Source organism: Pseudophryne corroboree, chromosome 9 (genome assembly GCF_028390025.1).
Source record: "Pseudophryne corroboree isolate aPseCor3 chromosome 9, aPseCor3.hap2, whole genome shotgun sequence".
In the NCBI taxonomy this organism is placed as follows: Eukaryota; Metazoa; Chordata; class Amphibia; order Anura; family Myobatrachidae; genus Pseudophryne; species Pseudophryne corroboree.
This window is the reverse complement of record NC_086452.1, coordinates 56762961-56777687: the sequence shown is the minus strand read 5'-3', so window position 1 is coordinate 56777687 and position 14727 is coordinate 56762961. Positions and strand designations below refer to the sequence as shown.

Genomic DNA, 14727 nt, shown 5'->3' with positions numbered 1-14727 from the left:
ATTACTCAATGGTCCCACTCACATAGCTGTATAGTATAGTATAGTATATAGTATAGCTGGTAAATTTGCATGTAGTAGGCAGAATCTCATTCTGGCTGGTTTTACTTCTGAAATGTGTTACGATACACTGTCCGCTGCAGTCTTCTGGACACCTTTTGTTATATGCTGTTTTTTAACCTTTGTTTGTGAGTGTGTCTTGTATTAAATTTATTTTAAATCAAATACACAGACGGTATTGCACTATCATTATTCTTTATTCAAGCTCCGTATGGGAATGGTATCGTAACACATTTAAGAAGTAAAACCAGCCAGAATGAGATTCTGCCTACTACATGCAAATTTACCAGCTATACTATGTGAGTGGGACCATTGAGTAATAAAATCACACTTTCATTCAAGCGGAATACACTATGTGTTGTATTTTCTCATTATTTTTTTTAGCCCATTGTTAATCAATCTGGAGCTGGAACCATTCTATCATATTTATTGTGTAAGCCTTTCTTTGACCATTTAAATCTTGTTGTGATAAGGTTGCGCCACCTGGTTTCACTAATTTTGGGTGCATGACAATGATCCAAACCACAAGGCAAGGTCGACCTGTCATTGGCTACAGCACAATAAAGTGAAGGTTCTGGAGTGGCCATCTCAGTCTCCTGACCTCAATATCATTGAGCCACTCTGGGGAGATCTCAAACGTACAGTTCATGCAAGACAGCCCAAGAATTTACAGGAACTGGAGGCTTTTTGCCAAGAAGAATGGGCAGCTTTACCATCTGAGAAAATAAAGAGCCTCATCCACAACTACCACAAAAGACTTCAAGCTGTCATTGATGTTAAAGGGGGCAATACACGGTATTAAGAACTGGGGTATGTAAACTTTTGATCAGGGTCATTTGGGTAGTTTCTGTTGTCATTATGATATAAAGAGTAAACACAGTTGTTTGACAATAAATGGCTTCACCCAACCACTAACCATGAGTGAAAGAAAAGTTGACAAATGGCCAGAAAATCACAAATTCTGCTAGGGTATGTAAACTTATGAGCACAACTGTATGTGTGTATATATATGTCACATTTTAGCAAACAACTGAACATCAGTCACCTTTTAATTGGCATTATACTTAAAACATAATGGGGGGATTCAGTTATGGGCAAAGGGAGCAAATTGACATTGCAGCAGCATTTAAACACCGGCAACGGCAGTCCAACTCACACCTTTTGCCCGGCCGATTCGCACCTCTGTCTTTCAAAAGTGCTCACTACCCTATGGTGTAATGACTACTTTTTAACAAGATCCCGCTGTCGTAAAGTGCAGCGGGTGTCCTAAAAAATTTTTTTTCCCTCGCGAGATAATCACCGGCAATTGAATTCCTCCTCCCCCAATGACTTGACCAAACTCACTAGTTAAAGATTTACTGCGGACACCTCTGACGTCCATTATTTATGGGTTAAATATTGGTGCATATTGGTGCATACCTGCCATTTAAATCGCCAATGTCCGTTCTTTTCAACAGGCATTGAATGAAGCTGGAACTGAGCTTTAAAGTTGTGATTACCGAGTTCATAAACATGAAATTTACACGGAAGACCAAACATAGGGGGAGGTTTATCAAAAGCTTGGAGCTACCAACCAAATAGCCTGTAAAATGACACGCTAGAAACTGAATAATACTGTCTCTTTCCGAGCTTTGATAAGGTATCCAGGCGATAGGTCGACATTTAAAAGGTGGCAAGCAATTGGTCGATACCAAATGGTTGATATGGTCAAAAGGCCGACAGTTTCAAATGATATGACAATGGTCGAAGCAGCATAATGTCGACATGAGTTTTTTGGATTTCTTTTTAATTTTTAGGACTTTTTCATACTTTACCATCCACGCAGACTACAATTCAGAATGGTAATCTTTGCCCGAAGCATGGTGAGCGAAGCAAGCCATGCAAGCGAACGCGGTGTACAAATAGGGGGGTCCACATGCTGGAAGGGAAATTTTGACACCAAAAATACAAATTTTTACATTTTCATGTGTCGACAATTTCTGTGTTGACCTTTCATCCCTGTTGACTATGTGTATGTTGACCATTTGCTATCGACCCTTTGATCCATAACCAGTGCCGTCACTAGGCATTTTAGCGCTGTGTGCAAGAAACGGCATTGGTGCCCCCCCCATGCAAGTTAGGGGCAGCAAAAAATATATAGGGGCGTGACTTCATGGGAAGGGACGTGGCCACAAAATAATACCAATTCATACTATGGTGCACAGTAGTCTCCATTATTCAAATTACACTGCACAGTAGCGCCACTACACCAGGTAGAGCCCCTTTTACACATTACGACAGACAGCGTCACCCTTTTACACATTACGGCAGACAGCGTCCCCCTTTTTACACATTACGGTAGACAGCGTCCCCCTTTTTACACATTACGGCAGACAGCGTCCCATTTTTACGCATTACAGCAGACAGCGTCCCCGTTTTTACACATTACGGCAGACAGCGTCCCCTTTTTACACATTACGGCAGACAGCGTCCCCCTTTTTACACATTACAGCAGACAGCGCCCCCCTTTTTACACATTATGGCAGACAGAGTCCCCTTTTTACACATTATGGCAGCCAGTCCCCCCTTTTACACATTGTGGCAGACAGGAGAGAGAGAGAGAGAGATACCATCTCTCCCCGCTGTCAGTCAGGCTCCTCGTACTGGCAGATCCCGGGCAGCCGCAGGGGAGGAGGTGGAGGAGGAGGGGGGACTGGTGCCGCCGCAGCAGCGCTATGTAATTGGTAGAGGCGCCACTGCAGCAGTCCCCTCTCCTTCCGTATATTGGCTGCCCGCCGCCACTGTGGATGCTGGGATGAAGGAACCGCATCCCAGCATTCACAGCAGCGCCGGGCAGCCAATACGGAAGGAGAGGGGACTGCTGCAGCGGCGCTACTACTAATTACATAGCGCTGCTGTGGCTCCAGTCCTCCTCCCTCCTCTTCCTTCTCCGCTGCCTCCGCCGCTGCTCTCCTCACCAGCGCGGCGCACACAGCAGAGGCGGCTTGTAATGAGTCAATTTGACTCATTACAAGCCGCTGGCCGTTGCGCCCTCAGGGCAACTGCGCTGTGTGCCAGGCACACACGTAGTTACGGCCCTGTCCATAACCCTTTGATACATCTCCCCTTAAGAATGACTGTGGGCACAGTAGTGAAAGGCACAATTATACTGATAGTGCAAAGCCTAAATCTGTGCACTGCACTGTACTTTTATTTTTATATCCAGTTTGAACAAATTACAATTCATGTATTATTATATGTTTCCTTTTATTGTGCTTATTTATACATTTATTGATTATTATTTTTTTTATAGATGTACTGTTAATAAATTGTAATTAATCGGTTTGGAAGGTGTCAGGTTGTTTTTTTGCACAGCCACATCCTATCCCTTTTTCTGCATGCACAGCTGGTGTTCCTTCTAAAGTCAATATGTACGGTGGGATTTCTGTGCCAGGTAAACTGAGTGGAAACAAAGGGATCATAGCGGTGGGTGGGAGTGTTCAGTAAATGTGTAGGATCTCTGTAGAGTATGTAAGCAAAGTTTTAGGAGCAGGAGAACTCTGGTCATTAACAGTGTAAGTGTGTTGTAGACACCCCCCATCCCCACAATGCAAGCTACACACCCACGTATCGCCTGAGACCTAGGCCGTTGAAATATAAGTGTTATGCTGGTTTCTGATTGCAGATCGTCCATATTGTTGTTTAGGCAGTTCTAAAAATCCCTCAAATTGAATAACATGTTCAGACACCAGCAAAACACGCCAAGGCCATACCCCATAGCAACCCTACTGCAGGTCCCTACTCTTCTGAGAGCACGTTGAGAATGCCGCATGCACCATAAATCCCAGCATGATTAGTCCCCCTCACCTCTAACCTTCACCTCTGCAAGTGTGTTAGCTCTGTCTCTGGAAACCAGATAATATGATAAGAGGTAGTAATATGTATTTGCTAAGTTTTATTTAATACTTAGTTACATAGTAAATGTTGTAAGCTGGTGACCATCCATTTTGGAATGCTTGGAAAGAAGCGTGACTAGAATGAGACTCGGGTTAGTCTGGGAGCTGAGTTACTTTGCCCCTGAATGCTTTGCTCTGTGGAAGTAAATGTTGGGAGAACAGCACTCTGCAATGTCTCCTATGCTGCATGCACTTCAGGCACTAGGACCCAGAGTCTGCAGGGGAGGCAACCTGATGTGCTACTGCACATCTGCAGACTGCAGACATCTTTACTGTCACAGTGATGCACACAGGCTCGGACTGGCCCACAGGGGTACAGGGGAAACCACCGGTGGGCCCCAGACCTCCTGCTCTAAGGAACAGGTTCCAGACTGTGCACTTGAATTATACATATGTTACCTTATACTGTACTGTGTATTTTGTACAGTGCATTGCTGTTATTAATCTGTTATTAATCTGGTACATTATCATGCATGCAGCAGCTGAATTTACTCCATATATTTATGAAGGGGCCCAGACGTTGCACTCTCTAATGGTTAGTCAAACCAATGAGGTGGCAGGCCACACCCCCTATACGGACTGGCCACTCCCCTAAACATGGGCCCCTACCACTGCATTCCCCCGGTGGGCCCTACTTGCCCCAGTCCGACACTGGATGCACACATGTGTAATACTAAGCTACTGAGGTGAGACACCAGATACCAGCATTTACCACTGTTTGTTGCCACAGTAAGAATAAGGTAACTGTATATTATTATCAGTAATGTTTGTGGGTTTCTACTGTTTTTTAAAAGTTTACACTCGCAGCAAAGTGTGTTTTAGTATCTGCTTTATTCCTATAGTAAACAGGCATCTATACAAAAATATAGTTTTATTGTAATAAAAACAGCAATTCGGTTAATATCTCTGTAAAATGGTACAAACTATATAACAATATATATATATATTTTAATTTAACAGACAAACATGTTGGATGTAACCAATGACTTGTTAATGTATCCTGTGCTGGATTACATCCCCCTTAAACGTCCTGAATTGGAATCAGCAATGTATTTCTGTCCCCTCATACAGATCCAAGGTTAAGGTAGGTTGACTTAATGTAATAAAAAAGTACATTTTAAACAATGACTACATCACAAAATATAAACAAGGTTAATAGAAGTTAATAAATATTCTTTAAAAAAAGGAAAACAAATCATACAAAATACAACCAATAAATAAATAAGTTAGATGTAATAAATACATAGTCGGTGAGGCACACTGCGATATAGTGTTTAAGTAAAAGTAACAGCTTCCATTGCAGAGTGGTGAAGTGTATAGGATGTAACGTTCTCTAATGTCTGTACATGCAAAGACCGGGGCAGTGGCCGTTACGGCGGGGTTAGGCGGTACGGGAATACCGATGTGCCAAATTCATTATTGTTCTGCAAACGAGCCATTTGTCAGATTCACTTGTCTATCTTGTTCATAAAATATAATCTGACCTACGTATCGTTGGCTGATTCCATGGATCACAGAGATTATTCAGCACCATCCCCTGTACAGACTGTAGGTGCAAAGTGTGTGCTAATGATTATTGGGAAACTGCACTTCTTATTAGGCATACAAATATAGTAAGTAAAGCTTCGGTGGCCACTTGAAATAACGGTTCAATGGGGACTTTTTGTGTGCGTGTTCTAACACCATAACTTATGGAATCTGTAGTTCTTCATTTGTAGTGGAACTGCAAGTCACAGCATGCAGATCTACTACAGCTGGAGGACCACTGGTTATCTGAGACGGGATGCTGGCGGTCATGTGACCAACGCAAATTCCCGACACCACTAGGAGTGCTGACATCCCGAAAGTAAGTATCGGGGCCACTATTAGAGTTAGGACCCGGGGGGGGGGGGGGGGGAGGCTAGGGTTAGGCACTAGAAAGAAGAGGTAGCCATAGCCCCCACCCCCAGTGTCTTAGTCCTAGCCCCCACCCCAAGCGGGTTGGGGACAGGAGAGGGGTCAAATAATGACCCTGTCCCCTGTCGGCATTCTAATTGCCGGGATGCCGGTGTCAGTCATGCGACCGCCGGGATCATATATCACGCCCGTCTGAGGCATGGGAGACAATTATTCTCTCTATTTAAAATGTATACATTAATTGGTCACCTGTGTGTTACTCCTATTGATGTAGCAGCAAGTCTATTAGTATAGAGATCAGTGGTTGTCAGAGAGGGTAGAAGGTTGTCAGTGCCTGTTGGAACAGATGCAGTGGGGTGGGCTTGGGTTAGTTATTGTGTGTCTTTTGATATACATACTGTAACTGTGTCATATTTTATTCCACACTTGAAACCACTAAGGTCTCAATCTTTTAATTACAAAGCTTGATGTGGAAGTCAAGATGCCCCTGAAGATAACCAGGTAGTAACAGAACCCACTGTTATTTATCTCCTCCCAACACCCCTCTAGTTCAAGGGACCTCATTACAAGTATGAGGTGTTGGGTTGTTATGTTTTGTAAAAGTATAATGAGTACATATAAATTATTGGTAGCTTTGGAGACTAATCCTATTGAAACAATAATGTGTGTAGGTTATGTAATACACAGAAGACCCATTAGGATTAAAAAAAAAAGCTAAATTTTTAGGAAATATGTTTTTCCTGTTAATTCTCCTTCTTGTCTCCTAATAAATATTTGCATGTTGATTTATTGGGGGGACCAACTTTTATTCATTTATCATTCTAGATTCCTTTTATTGTGAAGTAATACATTCTACCGTTCTCCGTAAAGATATTTGGAGAATTTGAAAAGCACGCATAGAAATCTGCTATCAATTATAAATTATTTACTTTTTTGCTTTTACATGTTGTAGATTTGTGCTATTTTTGTTTGTGTTTACGACATAATTCATTTTAGACTTTTATATCGTTCGTTATTTTTTTTTTGTATTTAGATTTGTACGAGCCGTCTGTAAACAAGTGGTGAAACAACTTGATTTTACCACAGTATTTCCCTTGTGTTGTTTTAACGGGATGTAGTCAGGTGACCGGCGGTCACCTGACCCCAACCCGTTTCAACACATCAGGGGCTTAAACATCAGCTTATAAAACTGCGAGTCTAGAATGATGTTTTAGCAATAGTAGTAAGGAATGCGAAGCAGCATAGTACTGTAGTGTTTTGAATGTTAATTCGTTTATGGTTTGGAACAAAACTACTTCTAGTTAATGCTGCGGCTGCCAGGTAATTTTGCAATCCCGGAATTGGCAGCTTCATTTGTCAGTCATTTTAATATAAACATTTTTGCGTCATTGCCATGCATATATTACAGTAGAGGAAAATGTGTTTTAGGCAGATATTCCCGGTAATGAAGCATAGAATTTAGCCGTAGAAAAAATATACATCTGGTCTTTCTATGTGAGCAATGTGATACCTGTTTTACTATCCCTGTTGTTGTTTTTTTTATCATTTAAGTACAGCAGCCAAAAACATAATGTAACATCAACATTCCCTGTCTTTAGAAATAGTGTGATAATATTTGTACACTGGCGTAATATCCACATATATCCAAATAGCAAATATAGGGGGTCATTCCGAGTTGTTCGCTCGTTGCCGATTTTCGCTATGCTGCGATTTGTTGCTAATGCGCATGCGCAAGGCACGCAGAGCGCATGTGCTTAGTTATTTAACTAAAAACTTAGCAGTTTTGCTGTGGATCCTGCGGCGCTTTTCAGTCGCCCTGCTGATCGGTGAATGATTGACAGGAAAGGGGCGTTTCTGGGTGGTAACTGAGCGTTTTCCGGGAGTGTGCTAAAAAACGCAGGCGTGTCAGGTAAAAACGCAGGAGTGGCTGGAGAAACGGGGGAGTGGCTGGCCGAACGCAGGGCGTGTTTGTGACGTCAAACCAGGAACTAAACGGACTGAGCTGATCGCAATCTGTGAGTAAGTCTGGAGCTACTCAGAAACTGCTAAGAATTATTTAGTAGCAGTTCTGCTAATCTTTCGTTCGCAATTCTGCTAAGCTAAGATACACTCCCAGAGGGCGGCGACCTAGCGTGTGCAATGCTGCTAAAAACAGCTAGCGAGCGAACAATTCGGAATGAGGGCCATAGGCAGATGTGGAAATGTGGCATTTACTGTGGACTAGGAAACCGGAAGTGATGGATTAAGGGTTTATGCCGGCAAACCTGTGTTGAATACTTATAGCGTTAAAAACGTTACTGTTTTGTTATAATATATTTAGACTTCTTTGTAAACAATTAACATGACACATAATTAACGTATGTGTATACAGTGTCTGGAAGAACAATTAGATGAAACACAAACATTTAATCAGGTGTGGAGAATCCTTCCCAAGGCTCTACCCTGCCCTTCCTCCTGTATTCAGAGCATTAGCAGAAATGCGAAATGCGTTGCTGTTATTTTGCACAGACTACCTCAGTGCAGTATGGAGAAGAACACCATAGTACATATTATTGTGCTAATAGAGGTTATTGTTACCACTGAAAAACATGGCTGAGTTTTTACTTTTTAAGTGACATTAAAAAAAATAACAAAATAAAACTTCGACTGATTGAATATGCCCCCATAGCTGTTTCTCAGTAGAATTGTGGAACAAATGTGCAATTCCCCATTACACAGAAGAAGCCATATTTCTCAGCAGGTTAATGTGTCTCTTATATTTGGAGGATGGTGAAAGAACCAAAAAGCTGCCTTGGAGACGGCGGTGAGTAATGGCGGTAAAGGGTCTCATTTTATCATTAGCCGTGCTATATAATGACCTTCGAATGTCATTGAACTAGAGTAAAGCTATGACTTAATACATCCATTCGCAACTGTATTTTTCTAGCACTTGACTGGAAAGGCCTAAAATTATCCCAGCAAATTCCTGCGTCTTGTATACAAAAGACCACAAATACTTTGCTATAGTAATCCGGGATTATTTGTCGAATATACACAGTTCAGTTTATTCACACAGTGATTGTCGCATACAGTAATCTTGTGTCTATTTTCTATATCTGCCTCATAATACGGTAGGTTGGCGACTGTAACAAACAGCGATCCCCGAGTGCACCAAATACGCTTTTCCTACGACGCAACTTCTATCCTCCAAGCTGCAGGTTGGTCATTTATGAAGAAGACTTCACCTCTAAAGTCAAAAGAAGACGTTGCCATTCATTGACCCTTTTGTGCATTACTTATCATCAGCATCATTAGCGATAGACAATCTCCATCTCCATGAGAGGCCTCATTTGTGAACAACCTTTTTGCGTGAGTCCTGCTCTGGCCAAGTTTTAAACATTTTAAACAACTGAGGTGGGACTTTTGTAGGACCATCAACTCCATCTGCAGATTGCGAGGGTGGTTCTTCCGCCAGCATTTCAGTTCTATGCAGGGAAATGCCCTGTACGGCCTGTTGCTTCCCCTGTTGGGCATCGGACTGCTCGACCTTCGCTTCCTTGGCGATTCTTGGTTTATACCAGGAGCCGTCAATTGTTCCTACTTCCTGTTTGTGACGTCTAACAAACCTCAGCGCACACAGCTGCAATCGGCCGCAGACAACTTGTCTACTACTTTCCAGTTGTTCTTGACGTCCATGAATGACACCGGGAGGTAACTGGTGGGCCGACAGCAAGGGTGGTTGCTGACCCGTCCGTGAGAGCTGTGCGTGATGTTCTTGTTGTTGAGCAGAGTAGTAAGCGTGACATCATAATTGCTGCGGGACTGTTGGCAGGTACCACTGCAGTAATAAAACGTGATCCATTCGTCAGAGTCGTATCCCAGTCCCAGGTCTCTGACTTTCACTCGCAGACTTTGCTTGCTGCAGCCTTTCTCGCCTTTCTTACCGTTCCCACGGCTACCAGACTTCCTGTTCTTTTTTGGCTTAACCAAAGTTTCAGGAGAGCGTTCGGCACGGAATAGGATGTTGTCTTGTAGTTCGTCTTCACTGCGGCCCTCAGATGTGATATTTTCTAAAGCGAAATACGAACACGTTAATGAGGCATCAGATACTTTCTCTTTAACTCCCACATTAATATACGTCCCAACTTTCTAGAACGACCTCGCTGCGCACCCAAAAAGGGGAAGAGCCACGATGAAATGGGGGAGGATAGCAGGTCCCCGATCCCGACTGAAAACGGTTGGGATCGGCAAATCGGGAATTTTGAACTTGAATTTCCCCGATTTCCCTACGGATAGGCCCGGGGCTGAAAATGATTCAAGGGCCCATAATGAGAAGCTGAGGAGCAGTGACCAGCTCTGTGTGGGTGTGGTCAGTACATTGTGGGTGTGCCCAGAGCTGTGTGGGTGTGGCCAGTGTCACATGGGCATGCACACCTTTACACTACCAGTTTCAATGTATACGTAAATATGTAAAAATATATAAATGTAATAATTTTATGAGGAACATAGAAATACAATGGAAATACTTATGGTTAATGGTGGAAATAGTGACCATCTCGTGGGTGGTCATCATGCTTCCATGATGATGGGCCTATTTATGTGAGGCCTGGAGCTGTTAATCTGGCCTTGCACAGACCAGATGTACAGTTCTCTTTCACACTTTACATAATGAGTTCGGTTTCTCTTACACACCTTAGCAATGGTCTTTTTCTTATGATTAAAGTAAGGCCCCTATTAAGTCATTGATTTGGAATGTGCACGTTATTTAATATCAAACTGATAAATTGCAGCACACCGTAAATCTAATATTATTACCAGTCTTTATATTTCCTGTAAATGTATTTATTTGTTAGACTTTACTGGTCGTTCTAATAACTTACATAAAATATAACATAATATAAACTTTATTGCCTGAACAATAGAGAGTGATTCTACTCACCATATGTAGTACTCCATGTAGATTTAATGGTTATGTCTAAGTTCTCCTCCACCACAAAATCGATGCTACTGGGGTCGGAGGTCACCGACGTGTCAGAGTCTGTCTCTGTGTCAGACGGCCCCCCAATAACAGGAGTTGGAGACCCGGAGGTGATCATCGCTGACAGCAGCAAGGACAATAGAAGAGGCCAGAGCGTTACCTACAAACACAATGGGAAAATGGTCAATGATCAGATTCTAGATGAACGGGAACATGTCAGTAAGCCAGCAATGATTCTAGTGATCAGGAACATCTGTCAGTAACACTTCGGATCACATTGAGAAATGACTTCGGATATTCAAGAGGTTTTGAGATAAACTCCATTGAGCTAAATTCCTCAATCTCACCAATAGATGTCACTAGAACACCCCCTTTAGCTCACATATGTTAAGCTAATATATACTTCATAGAAACATAGAATTTGACGGCAGATAAGAAACACTTTGCCCATCTAGTCTGCCCCTCTTTTTAGCCTTTAGGTAATCTCAACCCTTTTTGAACCTTAATTCTTTGTAAGGATATTCATATGCTTATCCCAAGCATGTTTATAAATTGCTCTACAGTCTTAGCCTCTACCACCTCTGATGGGAGGCTATTCCACCTATCCACTACCCTTTCTGTGAAGTAATTTTTCCTTAAATTTCCCCTGAACCTGCCTCCCTCCAGTTTCAGTATATGTCCTCGAGTTCTAATAGTTCATAGTTGGCGACTTTCTGGCTGCCCTATTCGGGAAAGGGCAGCCAGGCCAGCACACCAGGGAGCAGTACAAGGAGCCAAAGAATGCTGTGTGGGGGTGCGTCATTTATGCGGTTGGGTCATCGAGGCTACACCGCGGCTATAAAATGCCAAGGTTATTGGCATTGCACAGCAGGGGTGTGGCTACGATAACGCGATTCAGCGTAAAACGCGTCATCACCCAGCTTAGTGGGGAGGCAGAGGCCGGCCTCGGGAGAAATGCCCACTTCTCTGGGCGGCTGGGAGGGTCACCTGATTTTCAGGAGCCTACAGGCTGTTCTGGGACAGTAGGCAAGTATTCTAAACGTTGGGGGTGATTTAACGTTGGATGTCTGTTTCTTTTTATGCAAATTGCTCTTCTTTGTACTGTTCGCACGCACAAAAATGTATTGCGCATCCATTGACTCCTCACACTTAGAGGCAAAATGGAGTGCAAGCATTGACCAAGTAAGGGAGTGCTAACACAAAGGCGACTCACGCAGATCACAACAAAGACACAAGCCTATCAGGAGGTGCGTCACTTGCCGGTGCTATCCAATGTGCAAAATAAGGGCCGATGATGACAACCAGAAGCTGTTTTTGATTGGCCGAGATCGTCTTGATTAGGAAGGCCAATCCTGGGCCATTTTTTCAATCCCGGGTATCGGGATTGAAAAATGATCAATCCTGGGATTCCCAGGATATCTGAGATTGGGTTGAAGATTTTAAAATTAAAGTCTTCAGTGCCCCCCAAACCCGCCCAGCCCACAGAACTACCCCCCATCCTCTGGGAGTGCGGGCAGTTTCACTTGCTGCAGGCGGCGAACTGCGATCTGGGCAGTGCGGGCATCTGGCATCAGACTGCGCAGCGTGACCTCTGACTTCACGTCACGCTGCGCAATGTGCACAGCTGGGAGCAGTGGGAGCTGGGTGGAGGGAACTGGGTGGCGTCTGAGCCTCCTGAGGACGCTCGACGCTTCCTGGCATTGAAATAACAAGCGGACTTCTAATCCCGAAATCACCGGGATTGGAAGGTCCAGTCTCGGGAACCCGCCTATCCTGATCCCGGGATTGGCCACCCTAGTCTTGATCCCTCCTACTGATATTCTAATAAATATTAATATGGCTGCTGCTTTCTATTCACATTATTTAGTTCATATCTGCAATTGGTCTGAGGCAGACATAGAGCTTTCCTACTTGATCGTTAAAGGAGAAACTTACAGACGCTGGTATTTAATTTGAATGGAATCTTTACTTTGTATTAGCATCTGTACTTTATTGTGTTATACATGGTAAATGTAACTACGTATTTCTTATGCCCAGACACAGACTGTCTTATGTTTGAGATAAAAGCATAGTTGGCACGTCAGCACAGCAGGGGTCAGGGTGTGGCAAGGGGGGCGATGCAGGGGCGTGACCGTGTAATGACATCATCGGGGCCCTGCCCCCCACTTTACAATGCCAGGTGGCCTGGACCGACCACTTTACTCAGAGAGTGGGTGGTGCTGGGCAGACTTGGTGGTGTACTCTGGGAGACTTAAATGCTCTTCTCGGCTGCCGGGAGCAGCACCCAAGTTTTCGGACCCTCCCGGCCATTTAAAAATAGTAAAAAATATATATTCTGTACGAAATATGTATTGTCATTTTAGTATTAACTACTGTCACCCACATCTCCTGGTGTAAACCTGGCGCATACACTACTGTGTTATCCTAGCATTAATCTGGCGCATTCTCCTGGTGTAAACCTGGCGCATACACTACTGTGTTATCCTAGCATTAATCTGGCGCATTCTCCTGGTGTAGACCTGGCGCATACACTACTGTGTTATCCTAGCATTAATCTGGCGCATTCTCCTGGTGTAAAACTGACACATACACTACTGTGTTATCCTAGCATTAATCTGGCGCATTCTCCTGGTGTAAACCTGGCGCATACACTACTGTGTTATCCTAGCATTAATCTGGCGCATTCTCCTGGTGTAAAACTGACACATACACTACTGTGTTATCCTAGCATTAATCTGGCGCATTCTCCTGGTGTAAAACTGACACATACACTACTGTGTTATCCTAGCATTAATCTGGCGCATTCTCCTGGTGTAAACCTGGCGCATACACTACTGTGTTATCCTAGCATTAATCTGGCGCATTCTCCTGGTGTAAACCTGGCGCATACACTACTGTGTTATCCTAGCATGAATGTGGCGCATTCTCCTGGTGTAAAACTGACACATACACTACTGTGTTATCCTAGCATTAATCTGGCGCATTCTCCTGGTGTAAACCTGGCGCATACACTACTGTGTTATCCTAGCATTAATCTGGCGCATTCTCCTGGTGTAAAACTGACACATACACTACTGTGTTATCCTAGCATTAATCTGGCGCATTCTCCTGGTGTAAACCTGGCGCATACACTACTGTGTTATCCTAGCATTAATCTGGCGCATTCTCCTGGTGTAAAACTGGCGCATACACTACTGTGTTATCCTAGCATTAATCTGGCGCATTCTCCTGGTGTAAACCTGGCGCATACACTACTGTGTTATCCTAGCATTAATCTGGCGCATTCTCCTGGTGTAAACCTGGCGTATACACTACTGTGTTATCCTAGCGTTAATCTGGCGCATTCTCCTGGTGTAAACCTGGCGCATACACTACTGTGTTATCCTAGCATGAATGTGGCGCATTCTCCTGGTGTAAACCTGGCGCATACACTACTGTGTTATCCTAGCGTTAATCTGGCGCATTCTCCTGGTGTAAAACTGACACATACACTACTGTGTTATCCTAGCATTAATCTGGCGCATTCTCCTGGTGTAAACCTGGCGCATACACTACTGTGTTATCCTAGCATTAATCTGGCGCATTCTCCTGGTGTAAACCTGGCGCATACACTACTGTGTTATCCTAGCATGAATCTGGTGCATTCTCCTGGTGTAAACCTGGCGCATACACTACTGTGTTATCCTAGCATTAATCTGGCGCATTCTCCTGGTGTAAACCTGGCGCATACACTACTGTGTTATCCTAGCATTAATCTGGCGCATTCTCCTGGTGTAAACCTGGCGCATACACTACTGTGTTATCCTAGCATGAATCTGGCGCATTCTCCTGGTGTAAACCTGGCGCATACACTACTGTGTTATCCTAGCATGAATCTGGTGC

General features: G+C 43.6%; 1 protein-coding gene across 1 annotated transcript in view; it reads right to left on the bottom strand.

The window, feature by feature from the left end:
* Nucleotides 1-4848: 4848 nt before the first annotated feature.
* ARTN (artemin) overlaps nucleotides 4849-14727 on the bottom strand; it is a 39547-nt gene continuing 29668 nt past the window's right edge. Inside the window, exons 4-5 of the mRNA XM_063939366.1 lie at nucleotides 10807-11005; nucleotides 4849-9937 (exon numbers count right to left, since the gene is read on the bottom strand). Of these exons, the coding sequence (XP_063795436.1) occupies nucleotides 9495-9937; nucleotides 10807-11005 (642 nt within the window). The 3' untranslated portion in view covers nucleotides 4849-9494. The remainder of the gene's footprint in view (nucleotides 9938-10806; nucleotides 11006-14727) is intronic.